The sequence below is a fragment of the Lampetra fluviatilis genome, chromosome 38, assembly GCF_964198595.1.
Source record: "Lampetra fluviatilis chromosome 38, kcLamFluv1.1, whole genome shotgun sequence".
Taxonomy (NCBI): domain Eukaryota; kingdom Metazoa; phylum Chordata; class Hyperoartia; order Petromyzontiformes; family Petromyzontidae; genus Lampetra; species Lampetra fluviatilis.
Genome location: NC_136312.1, coordinates 2,719,132 through 2,733,818, shown reverse-complemented (window position 1 = coordinate 2,733,818; position 14,687 = coordinate 2,719,132). Strand labels below are relative to the sequence as shown.

At 53.2% G+C, this 14,687-nt stretch overlaps 1 protein-coding gene across 7 annotated transcripts in view; it reads right to left on the bottom strand.

Moving 5' to 3' along the window:
- Positions 1-14,687, bottom strand: part of LOC144945546 (contactin-2-like) — a 355,729-nt gene that overhangs the window by 13,751 nt on the left and 327,291 nt on the right. For all 7 annotated transcript variants that reach the window (XM_078874004.1, XM_078874009.1, XM_078874008.1 and 4 more), the window contains exons 16-22: positions 10,581-10,745; positions 9,658-9,807; positions 7,498-7,568; positions 3,396-3,636; positions 1,955-2,091; positions 1,201-1,282; positions 552-653 (exon numbers count right to left, since the gene is read on the bottom strand). In XM_078874004.1, coding sequence (XP_078730130.1) covers positions 552-653; positions 1,201-1,282; positions 1,955-2,091; positions 3,396-3,636; positions 7,498-7,568; positions 9,658-9,807; positions 10,581-10,745 — 948 coding nt within the window. The remainder of the gene's footprint in view (positions 1-551; positions 654-1,200; positions 1,283-1,954; positions 2,092-3,395; positions 3,637-7,497; positions 7,569-9,657; positions 9,808-10,580; positions 10,746-14,687) is intronic.

The window sequence follows — 14,687 nt, the reverse complement described above, 5'->3', positions numbered from 1 at the left end:
CCAAGCAACACTCAATAACACCAAGCCTAGAATTGGGCTTGGCCTACCGCCTCAGTGGGAGAAGAGAGGTTGTCATGGACAAGCGGAGAGATTTCCCACAGCCAGGTTTGTGCCAGGAGCTCCATCCCAAATGTGATCCCTAATGTGATCCCAGTGTTCCTATCGGAGGAGAGTGGTGATGCCGTGGTTCACGCACTGCGCTATGAACACCGCAAGCTGCGCTCAGTACCCGGTTATGGCTAAGATTAGCGATGAGTGATCATCTGAACTAGTTCCGGGCATTCCAGCCTGGTGAAGTATGGTCCAGGTGATGCCTTCATCTAGCAGTTGATTGCTAAAGGGCTTACTTTTATTCCAATTCTGACCTAATGAAGGCTACATCGTGGCTTATTAAATGTAACTTTGGTGTGACCTTTGGCAAGGTGAAGAGTTTTGACGATTTGTCAAAGATGTGAATTCAGCCCTTATTTCATTACTAGTAGTACAATGCCCGTGCACCCAGCGAGTAACGCTGGGCCCGGAGTGTGCACGTGGTGGCTGGGGCTCTTTACCGTTCTTATTCGTGTGGACGCTGGCGACGGGGCTCGGGGGCCCCGCGCCGCCCGTGTTGTAGCCGCGCACATCCACGTGGTACAGCGTCTTCTGCACAAGGCCTGCGACACACGGAGCCACGCGCCTCGAGACCCACGCGTTCAGTTGTCGCGCTCTTTCATCGCCCTCCCCACCCACCGCCCCCACCGCACGTCTCAAGTTGGAGGAGGGGCCACAGCGAGCGTTGAGTCGGCGGGTCGGATTGCCTGGCGCTGGAGCGGGAGCGGAGAGGGGGAGGAGGCGGGGGGACCGGCTCCGTCGCGTGGAACGCTCGAGGGCCGGTGGCGTCGCCGGGTCAGAGCGACTCTCGTAGCGGGGAGCGTGGGGGGACAGAGGCCTCGGGTTGGATCGAGCCAAAGCTGCTGCCGCACAACAGCAGCAGCAGCAGCAGCAGCGGAGATTTCTTCTGAAGTGGCCGTGAACCCACAGAGCTAAATTAATGGCGAGAATCCGGCTACAAATGAGAAGTGGTTTAATGGGACCGCGAAACCGATCGGAATGCACCCCAGCCCATCAGACCTGGGAATCTCAGCAGGCGTAAGCAGCAGAGCTGCGCGTATCTGGTGGGTACAGTGTGTGTTGGCGATGAGCCTGAATCGCCCCGCTCACCTCTGATGATGACGCTGTTGGTGACCTCGGTCTGAACTCTCTCTGCCGCCGCTTGGTTGTCCGTGGATTTCCAGTAGCGTATCTGGCCACCAGAGAGCGTCGCACACAGCCACAAGGGTAGGAACCTCCTGCTCAGCCTCGGATCTCATGGAGCCTCGGTGGCCGCGGGGACCGATGAGCCGGATGTGGCACGGGACAAACGAGGACGCTGCTGTGCACACGCTCCGAGTAGACCTCATTGGAGAGTTTTTTTTAATATATGCTGCCAAGCTTGGTGGTGCTCATTCAGACGCTGTCTTTCCGACAGACCTGTTCTTCACCTGAGGACGGCTGCTTGCGTTGTGGCCGAAACGTTGTGAGAATTGTATTTTATTGTTTTATTATTAATATTTTATTATTTCCCTTCTACGTGACTTTACCGAAAGAACCAAGAAGACGCATTGGACAGGTTTTACCAAAATAATAAAAACAGTTTTAAATAAACCGTAGTCACCTCCATAGCCACCCCACTAGAGTCAATACGAAGTGTCTGGCCTGTCTCTCAGTGTAATTCCCAGCATGCACCGCTTCCTGCTTCTCTGTCATTGTCCACGTGTCGGATCTGCGTAGCATGACCGTGGACGTGCCCTTCAGGCACACGGTCTACGTGACGCGGGGGAGGATGCGTTGAAGAGGTGTTTTTATTTTATTGAGCCAGCATCCGTTCAAACTAAATGCGAAATCTGAAATCCGGTGAGTCGAGCGTTTACCTTACCTCGTATCCCACGATTCGCCGGCTGGTGGCGTTGGGCAGAATGGGCTCCCAGGTGACTTTGAATTCCGTGTAATTGACGGCGCAGGCCGTGCGAGCGATGGGGAACGCCCTTGCCCTGCGCGGAGCCACGTCCGGTTCTGTGAACAGCGGCGTCCTCGTTAACGTGGGGACGCCTCTGCCCGCGCCAAAGGTGCAGCCGTGCAAGTGCCTGCTCTCACCACCGCTGGAGGAAGGGCCTCCACTAAAGTGAGATCCCTTGGGTGTTTGGCTTTCTCTTCCACAATGACCAGACGTCTTGGAAGTGAGTGTGCCCACATTGTGTCCCACCAAATGCACTGATGAAGCCACCATCTACACCGCTGGACTGCTCGCTGGGTAGAGGCTGGGGGAGGTTTAAGAAACTCGCCCCCCATTACTTGCACTTCTGCGCCGGGAGATGGAGTTGAGTGGTGCTGTAGATGGCCATGCCACCATGGCAGATCCTATTGCTGCTCAGTTAAAAGGATAACTTGTTTATTGCTGTTCACATCTATAATAGTATTCTTGGTTCTTTCGGTAAAGTCACGTAGAAGGGGAATAATAAAAACAAATGAAAATATAACACAATAAAATTCTCACGACGTTTCGACTGCAACACAAGCAATCATCATCAGGTGTGAAATCCACAGCAAGAAAATTTTCCGAACATAGATGGACTCGTCCATCTGACCAACTGCCAAATCGCTGTCCGTGGTGCTGACGTTAAGAAAAAAAACCGCCACTTTTTTCAAAATTTCTTGCTGTGGATTTCACACCTGATGATGATTGCTTGTGTTGCAGTCGAAACGTCGTGAGAATTTTATTGTTTTATATTTTTTATATATAATTATTTCCCTTCTACGTGACTTGACCGAAAGAACCAAGAATATCAATCCCTGCAGTCACGAAAGCTTTAAATCGAAATCTATAATAGTGTTTATTGCTGTTCACAGCTATGAATGCGCTCCAAACCAGGAACAGATTCAACCAGTTTTATTTGTCCATGCGGTTACCGGGAATGCAAAACGAGCCTGGGGTTTCAAGGCCCCACTCACGTTCCCATCGGCGTCTCCCGCCGGGGCTCTCCGTGCGGGGGCTGGGCAGCTGGGGCCGCCGGACCAAGACGCCGGCACGCGACGGACGACTCGTTTCAGCCGACACCGCGGGATCTTTAACGTCCACCGTGAGCCGGACGGCTCCGGGTATTTCAAGGCTAATGCAACCGGCGGCAGTATTAACCAGGGCGGCCTGTTCGGGCACGGACCGCGAATCCCCCTCGACAAGTGTCGCCGTGACTTTCTGGCCCGCCCCTACTGGACACCTGCGAACAAGAGGCTTCGCAAGCCACCAGATTCCTCCTGCGGTCTGCGTAACGTTTCTGAACGCAAAGCGGCGAGCCGCGCGGGGGACCGTGCCGGCTCACCGTCTTCGGCGGAGTGCACCACGACCACCTGGCTGTAGGGGCCCCCGCCGTGGATGTTGCTCGCCTGCATCTGGACCTCGAAGGGCACGTACGGCTCCAGGCTCGCGTTCTTGTAGACGAAGCGCGACGCGTCGGCGTCGCCGATCACCACCGTGGTCCACACCTTGTCCGCGCTGTCGAGCGGCCGGAACCTGATGTTGTAGGTGAACCTATCGCCAAAGCGGTACTCCTGCTCCACCGACTGTGGGAGCATGGCGGGGGGGCGGGGGGCGGGGGGGGGGGGCATGGTCATCGGGAGGGCGGCCCACGCACGGCGGCGCCGGTACTACACAGCGCTACCGACTCGTGCGAGTCTCCGGCTATCACGTTGGGAAGTCCGCCAGCATTGGTTCAAGCTTGACTCTGCCGATGAGACACTGCATGTCAAAACCGGTCGAGAGATCAGCTTGTTTTGAATCAAAGCTGCTGAAATGATGCGCTCCGCAGAAGGCACTGTGGCTGATGGAATGTGTAAATAAAATATGAAATCCTACAAAATCATCGCTGCACGTTTTGTATTTTCCTTCCACATTTCCCCTTGCAAGAGAGATTCGTGCTGCAGCGGGGTTTCGCTCGGTTGGACCGAGGTAACCACCAAGAGAGCAGCCTCCGGTTTTCCAGCTCGTAACACGGCAACAAGATGGTGTCACCGGTTTACGGGGAAATTGATGGCATCGTTCCCGCACGCAAAACGCGCCTGAGCCACGTCACAGGCCGGTACGCACGATCACTCACGCGCTGTCCCTGGCACACGCACCGCTTCACCACACCGCAAATCGATGCTTGTGCCTCATCATGTTCATGCTTGGCTATGGGGGCGTTAAGAAGGGGCGTTCGAGTCGAGGCCAGGTGGTAACTCGAGAGACTAAGGAGAGCGTTGTCTTCGAGAGCAACATGGGTCACCAACGTGACAACAGCGAAACAAATACTATAAAGCATAGGAAGAGTGCGAATAGAAATCAGGGCAAAAGCAACCGCGTCGCATGGGAAACCTAAAATACTGCACGAACATAAATCAATGTTGAATAATTAATTCCATGGAATGTAAGCAGGCTCGGGCAGATTGTTTTTAGACTCATCGTTGTACAGTACTTGAGGTACGTAAACATTAAACAGATGTGGGTGAGTCGATGCGTCTCCGCACTCAATCAAGTATTGGGCAGTGTCCATCTCTAGTCTTGGCCATGAGCTTGTTGTGATGGAAATTCTACATTCCATTGACAGGAGCCAGATAATCTTTGGAAACTACATTTTAAACGGATAAAAATACGCATCGCCCTTGACAGCCAGGAGGGAGGGTCGATTATAAGCGACGAAGCATGCTCACGAAGGACCCATAGGACCGGAGTTTCATTCCGACGATGTTTGCCGCCAGGATTAATCTCTTTTGCGGTGGGGTAACGGGGCAGAGCTCTACTCTGTATCGGGCGTTGGCTGTGAAGCGAAGCTGGGAATGTAGAAGGTCCTTCACAGCTCCGCCACCTGGATTTCCCATTTACAGAACTGGGGAAGTCTGATTTGGAGATAGCAGAAGTAAGCCCATTCCGTGCTCACCCCCCATCCAGGAGAATGCAGCAGCGGAGATTCTATTGGGAGGACCGGGGCTCGGTGATTTGTTTTGAGAGCAAGCGGCAGTAATCACGGACTCATCCCCAAATGCAAACAGAAATGTCCCGCTTGCAGCGGAGACAGTTGTGTGTCATCATCGCCCGAGCGAGGAAGCCGACCAGGCTGCCCCTGCATTTACAACTGGACCTTGCTGTCCAGCCAAATACCCATCACAATGTTCTTAATTCTAAGAGGCATAGATGTAACGAGGATGAATAATTTTTTCGGAGCAAGTAACCACTGAAATAACTCCTGAAGGCAGTGGCGACGTGGTAGTGGTGGCGCAGTGGTGGTGGTGTAGTGGTGATGGTGTAGTGGTGGTGGTGCAGTGGTGGTAATGGTGCAGTGGTGGTGGCATAGTGGTGGTGCAGTGGTGGTGGTGGTGTGCACAGCTTTCTAAACAGGAGAATGCTACAGTAAAAATACTGGCCAGGGGTTGATCCAGACGTAAAATTCCTCTCGGAAATGTTTTTGCAATCAGTGGTCATCCTAGAAATAGACCCTGCCATAGGAATGTCGAATTTGCACTCCTGGCTCATGGCGAGTTTGTCAAGGAGTTGTGCCCTGATAGCAAGTTCACCATTGCTTGCAGGCACGTGGGAGTAAAGATGAAGTCGACATTCTTCAGGAATACACAGGAATGAAAATGCAGGCATTACTGCCAGCATTGGTATAAACATGGGCATTTTCGTTCTTTTGTCTATCATGTGTATCATGTGTTGAGCACTCCGTGCCGTCATGTGTTGAGCACTCCGTGCTGTCTTTGAGCCCCGCCCCCCTCCCTCCCGATACGTTTCCATTCATTGGCTACCACATTCTGATGAGCCCCCCCCCCTCTCCTCCCCCCTTCAACTTGCTTATGAGGGATTACATCTTGAATCATTGCCTCACTTGATGCAGCTAATTCGGCTGTGACGGTCCCACCTGATGACGGAGACTTGTGTTGCCTCCGAAACGTCGTGATTTTTTTTTATTTTATTTTCATTAATTTTGATGTTTTACCTACGTGACTTTACCGAAAAAACCTAAGAATAGGATCCAACACCCCGCTGGGTGCCTTCAGGATTAAGATGAATCGAACGTTGCACGTGAATGTTCACACGAGTGTTTTAGCCACTACTGCCTGATTTCTAGCCACTACTGCATGATTTATAGCCACTACTGCATGATTTATAGCCACTACTGCCTGATTTCTAGCCACTACTGCATGATTTATAGCCACTACTGCATGATTTATAGCCACTACTGCCTGATTTCTAGCCACTACTGCCTGATTTATAGCCACTACTGCCTGATTTATAGCAACTACTGCCTGATTTCTAGCCACTACTGCCTGATTTACAGCCACTACTGCATGATTTATAGCCACTACTGCCTGATTTCTAGCCACTACTGCCTGATTTATAGCCACTACTGCCTGATTTATAGCCACTACTGCCTGATTTATAGCAACTACTGCCTGATTTCTAGCCACTACTGCCTGATTTACAGCCACTACTGCATGATTTATAGCCACTACTGCCTGATTTATAGCCACTACTGCCTGATTTCAGTCACTACTGCCTGATTTATAGCCACTACTGCCTGATTTATAGCCACTACTCCCTGATTTATAGCCACTACTGCCTGATTTATATCCACTACTGCCTGATTTCTAGCCACTACTGCCTGATTACAGCCACTAATTACCAGATTTCTAGCCACTACTGCCTGATTTCTATCCACTACTGCCTGATTTATAGCCACTACTGCATGATTTCTAGCCACTACTGCGTCGTGGTGCTCCAACAAGAAGCATGCCGAACACACCCACGGCACGGAGAACAGAGAACGCCTCGTCACATCGCAGCGGTCGACAGCTGCACATTGGTCGCAGAAAACGGATGAAGGTAGCAGGAGGCCAAATCGGTGAAATGCAACGCGCCGGCCGCTTGACGCGTTGACACGATGACAGCAGCGGGGCGGCCGGGTGGCCCAGAGGTCGGAGCATTGAGCCAGCACCGCTGAGATTCTGGGCTCCCATCGAGGCAGCCGCCCGCTGCTCAAACCGCCGGGTGAAGCGACTTGATGGCTTCAAGCCTCGTCACGAGAAAACCGTCGCTTTGAATAAGCCGTTGCTCGCAATTGAGCTGAATTGCAGCTCTGTCATGCAATTAACATGACTGTGATATAGAGAGCAGGTGGGCAAGCGCTGTTCTCCACGGTGTGGAGAAGAGGATCACCGGGAGGGCTCTCAGAGGTAGCTCTGTTATATCCACTTATGTTGGCTGTTGTCGAGCGAGAAGGGTTCCTCTGTTCTGTGTCGTCTCGCGGGCGCGGCGACAAAGACGACAGCGCTGGAGGAACGTGGCACGCAAACTTCGAGCGGCGCAAGCAGAGGGGAGACCCGGGGGGCAGCTGGGCCCGAGCGAGGGGGGAGGGCGAGGGGGAGGGTGGGGCCGCACGAGCCGCGCACCTTCCACGTGATGGTGAGCTCCCGATGGACGCCCCCGCCTCCGCCGATCTTCGAGGGCACGATGGTGGGAACTGCGTCGCCACATCCGCCCACGCAAGGATTAATCACCCACACGCAGCGTGGAGGGGCGCACGCGGGGATAGGGTTAAGCAACTTGGAGGTTCACAGTTATGTTTTTTTTTCAAGAAGGCAATCAGGAAAAGCAGGTTGTGATGGCTGTTGACATATTTGCAGGATGGAGGGCAGGTCACTGAATCGGGCAAACGGGCGACATCACAGAGGTGGGAGACGGCCAAGGGGAAGACCTGAAGCCAGACGGTGGTGGAGGTGAGGGTCTGGGAGTGGTCCTAGGAGGCTGCCTGCCGACCAGGTAAAGAGTGAGGGGTGTGGCTGGGTGAGGGGTGTGGCTGGGTGAGGGGTGTGGCCGGGTGAGGGGTGTGGCCGGGTGAGGGGTGTGGCCGGGTGAGTGGTGTGGCCGGGTGAGGGGTGTGGCTGGGTGAGGGGTGTGGCTGGGTGAGGGGTGTAGCTGAGTGAGGGGTGTGGCTGAGTGAGGGGTGTGGCTGGGTGAGGGGTGTGGCTGAGTGAGGGGTGTGGCTGGTGAGGGGTGTGGCTGAGTGAGGGGTGTGGCTGGGTGAGGGGTGTGGCTGGGTGAGGGGTGTGGCTGAGTGAGGGGTGTGGCTGAGTGAGGGGTGTGGCTGGGTGAGGGGTGTGGCTGAGTGAGGGGTGTGGCTGGGTGAGGAGTGTGGCTGGGTGAGGGGTGTGGCTGAGTGAGGGGTGTGGCTGGATGACGGGGGAGTGAGGGGTGTGGCCGAGTGAGGGGTGTGGCCGGGTGAGGGGTGTGGCTGGGTGAGGGGTGTGGCTGGGTGAGGGATGTGGCCGGGTGAGGCGTGTGGCCGGGTGAGGGGTGTGGCTGGGTGAGGGGTGTGGCTGAGTGAGGGGTGTGGCTGAGTGAGGGGTGTGGCTGGGTGAGGGGTGTGGCTGGGTGAGGGGTGTGGCTGAGTGAGGGGTGTGGCCGGGTGAGGGGTGTGGCCGGGTGAGGGGTGTGGCCGGGTGAGGGGTGTGGCTGAGTGAGGGGTGAGTGAGGGGTGTGGCTGGGTGAGGGGTGTGGCTGGGTGAGGGGTGTGGCCGGGTGAGGGGTGTGGGCGGGTGAGGTGTGTGGCCGGGTGAGGGGTGTGGCCGGGTGAGGGGGTGTGGCCAGGTGAGGGATGTGGCCGGGTGAGGGGTGTGGCCGGATGAGGGGTGTGGCTGGGTGTGGCTGGATGAGGGGTGTGGCTGGGTGAGGGGTGTGGCTGAGTGAGGGGTGTGGCTGGGTGAGGGGTGTGGCTGGGTGAGGGGTGTGGCTGGGTGAGGGGTGTGGCTGAGTGTGGGGGGGAGACCCCGAGACCCACTGTTGGGGATGCGCTGCACTGGAGCAGACGGTGCCAGGGCAACGTGCGACAGAGAAGGGGAGGAAGATGACGACGATTATGACGACAACGACGATGATGACGACAACGACGATGATGACGACAACGACGATGATGACGACGACGATGACGACGACGATGATTGGTAACGACTGCTGAATTATGATGGATGACCATGAATGATTGTGATGATGATTGGTTACGTTGGTGATGGAGATGACAAATTAGAATGGATGACTATTATTGTTACCTATTATTATTACTAGGCTTGTTAGGAAAGCCTCACTGAGTCCTTCCTATTTGTTTTCCAGTAGGCGGTGATGTTGCTGCGGTGTGTAATCAAAATTGAGCAATTTACCGGAACATTTTCATCATTGGGATGTTTGGCCAATAGCAGTTAGATCGTGTGTGTTCTCTTAGCTATGGAAGAAAACCGAGAAAACCTGGAGGAGATCCATGAAGGACATGGGGAGAACATAGGAACTCTAGACAGGAAGGCACCTGAGTCAGGAATCAAACTTAGCGGCTCTTGCTGTAAGACACAATGCCCAAGTGTTAGCAGTGCTGCCCAAATTACGTTCATGTTTCATGCTAATTGGAGATGGGGACGATGGAAAGTGAGTTGATGGCAATACATGTTCCACACAACCTAACTCTTACGCTCCGATTATCCACACTCTACTATTAATCACACTATCATCCACGTTCCATCCACCACGCTCTATCCACCACGCTCCGTCCACCATGTGCCCACCTGCTCCCGGCGTGCGCATGCGCTGCGATGGCTGGCTGGGGTTTCCACGGCCGCAGGCGTTGTGCGCCACCACCTTGAACTCGTACTCCACCCACGGCTTGAGGTCCCCCACCACGGCGCTCTCCCTGTCCCCCTCGATGTTGCGGGGCTCTGCGAGGGAGCGGCGGCACCGGTGGCGTCAGCGGCCCGCGCCGTGCGATTCAAACGACTGCGGGCCCGGCCGTCCGCGGCTCGCGCAGACGCTCGCTCCAAGCGTGAGGATCGCGAGATGCGATGGCCGAATCACCCAAAACGGCCCCCATCTCATCAGATATCGGAAGCTGAAGCGGAGTTAATAGATAATGATTGCTTATTTAGCCAGGAAAGCCACACTGAGGCCAAAGGGTTTAATCAAGACGGCCCTGCATTGAGATGTTTATCCAATAGCAATTACATTCTGTGTTTTTAGCTATGGGAGGAAACTAGAACACCCAGAGATGGAGACGATACAAACTCCGTGCAAAAATACACCCGAGTTGGGATCGAACTCGGGTCCTTCTTGCTGCGAGTGTTTCCGCTGCACTACCCCTGCCGTCCTAGCCTGGACAACGCTTGGACAGGTGACCATCATGCACAAGGTGTTACAGGTTCCAGAGCGATGTGGCACGCAGTATGGGGCAGTGTAAAATAATGCATTGCGGTGTTCTATCTCCATGCTCCCAGTATCATTGTACTCTCAGTGCAATCCCACACTGACCAGTGCATCGAAGTACAGTCCAGTCAATCCCTGACACTGCAATCACCCGACAGTCTACGAGGGTTATCGTGACCCCACGTTACGGACAGACGAACGCATCTGCGCTCTCGACCTCAGTTTTGGAACGCGTTCGCGATGGCCCGACGGAGCGACCCTGAGCTAGGCCCCGGGGGGGCCTGGCACATACCGGTGCGGGTGGGCACGCAGGCCCTGTTGTTGTAGAGTGGCGAGTGGCACTCCAGCGTGTAGCTGGTGATGGGGCTGTGGTGGTCGGCCCCGTGGCTCCACGTCACCCGCACCGCAGTGGCGTTCACCGACACGGTCTTCACACCTCCCGGGGGCCCCGGCGGGCCTGCGGCACCGACACAGGGGGGCGGGAGGCGCCGGGGCGGTCGGTCTCCGTGTCACGGGAGGCCTGGGTTCAAAGGGTCAAACGCTACCTCTCGCAAACGCAAATTACACGACAGGAACAAAGAGGAGTATAACGAGACGTAAATAAAGTGACCAAAACACAGGGACACGAATAGGTTAAATATGGATTATCTAAACGAGGTGAACGAGCAATCGAAAGCAATTGGACTCCCAACTTCCAAGCAATAGATCCAGTCCGTGATGGAATGCCGAATAACAGGGAACAGACGTTGGTCGCAAAAGCAATGCCAACATTTTGTGATGCATTGTGGATGAAAGTTTGTAAATGATACTTGCTCTGATTAACTTCGTGGCCTCAACTCTGAATCTGGCTGCCTTCCATGATCAATACGGAAGGACCTACATTCGTTCAAGTTCATCTTTAAAGCATTTCTCAGGATATGCCACGAGGTGTATCGGGTTCGTTCATATTCGACTGAAGCCTGAGATGTGTCACAAAAATTCCTGAGTTGGCCATTTAGGGAAAGGCGTTTACGAACAGAAGGGAGAGGTGTGACATTGACCGCGCCTCTGCGAGCCTCTGTTAGTTCATACGTTGCATTTGGGTGCGAGTGCCAGCCGATGCACAACTCAAAAACCCCCCACGCCTCATTGAGTTGTGGCACCGAATCTGGGCAGCTGCTCAAAGTTTAAACCAGGTCCACCGAGTGTAACGAGGCGATGATCTCCGCCCCGTGACACAATGCCATCGCATTACGCTTGTTTTCTGCACTTTCATTTGGATAAAATCCAGCACCGAGACTTACAATTATCGGCGCGACAATTATCGTTGCCAGGGGAAACGCGATCGCCGCTGCCCCCCCCCATCCTGTTTTGACGTCTCTTGGAGACATCTCAGAAACAGCCTGCGACATCTCCTTCCACGGACCCATTCTCTACCGTGCGGTGCATCGCCGCTCTGCGAGCGTTTCAAGTGAATTCTTCGTCGTAAAAATGGCAGGATGCCTTCAGCACAATTGTGTTCAAATTGGCGTGGGGAAGACGGTACCCAAAAATGTTTCGAAGAAAAAAATAAAAAAAACTCGGGAGGCACGCGTGGCCTTGCCGCGCTTCCTCCGAGCGCAGCCAGAAGGAGGGGCGCGGCGGTGCCCGTTCACCCGGGGACTCTCAAACCCCGGCCGGCTCCCCGGTGAACTCGGCGAGCGGTGACCGAGCCGGCAGTGATCGCTCGGCACTGCCAGGCCTCGCCGCCGGAGCCCGTGATGGATGCTGCCCCACGGAGAAACACTGTTTTGAGAAACCCAATGAAACATAATGAAATGTAGCCAAATGGAACGCAGCGCGGTCCAGCATGATTCACTGCCTCGCAGGAGGGCTTCGTGCATGTCTCCTCGCAATCAATCATTATAACCCTTTGAGGGGGATTGCCTTCCATTTCACCAACGTTGATGGTACGCAGTCATTGCATTTTATTCACAATGCGGTGTACTGAGAGGCAATTGAGTCACAGAAAAGGAAGTCGAATGGACACGACGCTTGCGTTGGGGAACCTTATTTGTGAACGTGCCGTTGTCTCCACGCGAGGGAATTTGATGGGATCATCGGCACGGATGCTGACATCACCGATGACGATAAGTGGAGGAAAGGAAAGGTTAAGAGTGGAGGTGCGATCGGAAGTTGAGGAGTTACTTTCGATGACAAATCGAGTTTGAGGTAAGAGATGCTCAAAGGAAGCAACATGATGAAAGGGCGTACGGTGAATATTTGTGACTCGAGTTTAGATTATTACAGCGAGGCCACTGCCTCTATGGAGACAGCGGCCTAAAGGGAAGCCTTCAAAAAGATAGGCGAGGTCAGAGGCCACGTGCCATGTGCAAAATTTTAATTGAGACAGGATTGGAGGATTGTGGAATGAGTGAAGCGCCAATCAGGTTGTTGAGCTGCACCGTAGATGGCTGGGATGCCTGTGGAGAGGGCCCGAGAGCGACGTGGCGATTGTGGCAGAGACATTTTTTTAGCGAGGGGACCGGTGGTGATGCCTGAGAGATGCGGGTGGTGCAGGTGGAGCGAAGAGGTCAGGGCTAGCAGAGGTGGATAAGGGTGGTGGATAGGTCAACAAGCGGGGAGGGGCTGCGGTGTGTAATGTGCGTGGCAGGGTGATGGACTGAAAGCAGAGAAGTGTGTGGTGTCGGATGAAGGTGTATGACGGTGAATGTCACGGACGGGGAGGCTGATGAAGGGGGGTACTTGATTGGGATGGTAGGCCCAAGGAAAGGAAGAGATCTTGACTTAAAGCTTTCGTGACTGCAGGAATTCATACTCTTTGGGTCTTTCGGTAAAGTCAGGTAGATAGAAAAAGAATAAAAAGTAATAGGTGATGGGATCCATCGGCACGGATGCTGAAATCACCGATGATGATAAGTGGAGAAAAGGAAAGGTTAAGAGTGGATAAAAAGAGGGTATTGAAAAACAAGAAAGTGGTGGAGGAAAAGTGAAGTATTGGGGAGGGTGAACATGAGATGAGAGTAGCGGACGATGGTGCAGCAGCAATGGTGCAGCAGCAATGGTGCAGCAGCAATGGTGCAGCAGCAATGGTGAAGGATGGGGTTGGCAGGGCTCGGCAGTCAGGCAGGAGCGCAGTGAGGCCCAGGTTTGGTTGAAGCGTTCCACGACGTCTTCTTTAACGTATCAGGTGGACGGGGTGAATGGCATTCGAGTGCATAACTTGGACTCACCTTGAGTTACATATGCACGGTCGCACTCATTACACACAACGTGCTTGCCACAAATGAACCACAATACCACGCTGATCTCGTCAAGGAGCATAAACCATCATCACGCGAACTCCGCCCACCCTCGCAGCGGCTTTTGGCTGTCCATCGAATAAAGGCGGTCGCTGCATCACGCGCTTTCAGATGCGCTTCTGCGACTGCCTGGAACACTTTTCCTTCCGATATTACGAAGCCACTGGAGCTATGCACTTTAAATCATCATCTCGATTGAAAACTCAGTTCTTTAGAACTGCTTTTTGTATTGTTTGTTGTCCTTCCCCACACCTCTGATTAGCGCGGTTGGCTACATATGGTGCAAAAGAAGTTCAACCTACATACAACATACTAACTACATACAAAATACATAAATGCTTACATAAAAGGGGGTCCTAGTTAAAAAGAAAGGCTGGGGATCACGAACTAAGCTCAATGAGATAGACCTTTATTTCATGCGGTTGGCTAGGAATGTCAAGAGTTTCTCAGTGAACAGCGGGCAGATGGACGGGCCCTTTTTCTGCCACAAGAAATTAGCGCAGATCACTGCCGGCTGACATCAATCAAAAGGACCTTTTATAAAAAGCCCACAGTAGCGAAGGAGACGTGTTCCCTGCGTGTTTATTCATGAGTCATTTGAGCTCTATGAAGAAATAAGGGTGAGGTATTTAAATGTAAATTCCCCTCATTTGAATAACGCTCAATTCATCCCAACATGTGTTCTCCATCTAAAATCCCAGAGCGAAAGATCAAGTCTGTAAAATGTATATAAAAAACAGGGTTTTTTTCTCTGTTCCGTAATTTTATATATTTTTTCACTAGACCTGGCTTTACAAGTCTCCATAGCGCATCTGCTAGACTATGATCCACATTTACACAAAGCCACATCTCATGAGCATTGTTGTACCCATGCAAGTTGCATTTTATATTTGGCAACTATTCGTGAAGGAGAGCTTACCTAGTTAATTCATTTACAGACATTTACATATTCCTAATCTCCTGTAGCACTGCTATTTTCTCACCGTATGTTATTATGTTTAACATCGATGGCACCGCTCCCACAACGTGTACAGAGTCATCTATCATCATCAGCCCTGCTCGATCTACTGCTAAATGAATGTATCACCGTGCTGCCACCATCCCTCATGATCTTGCGA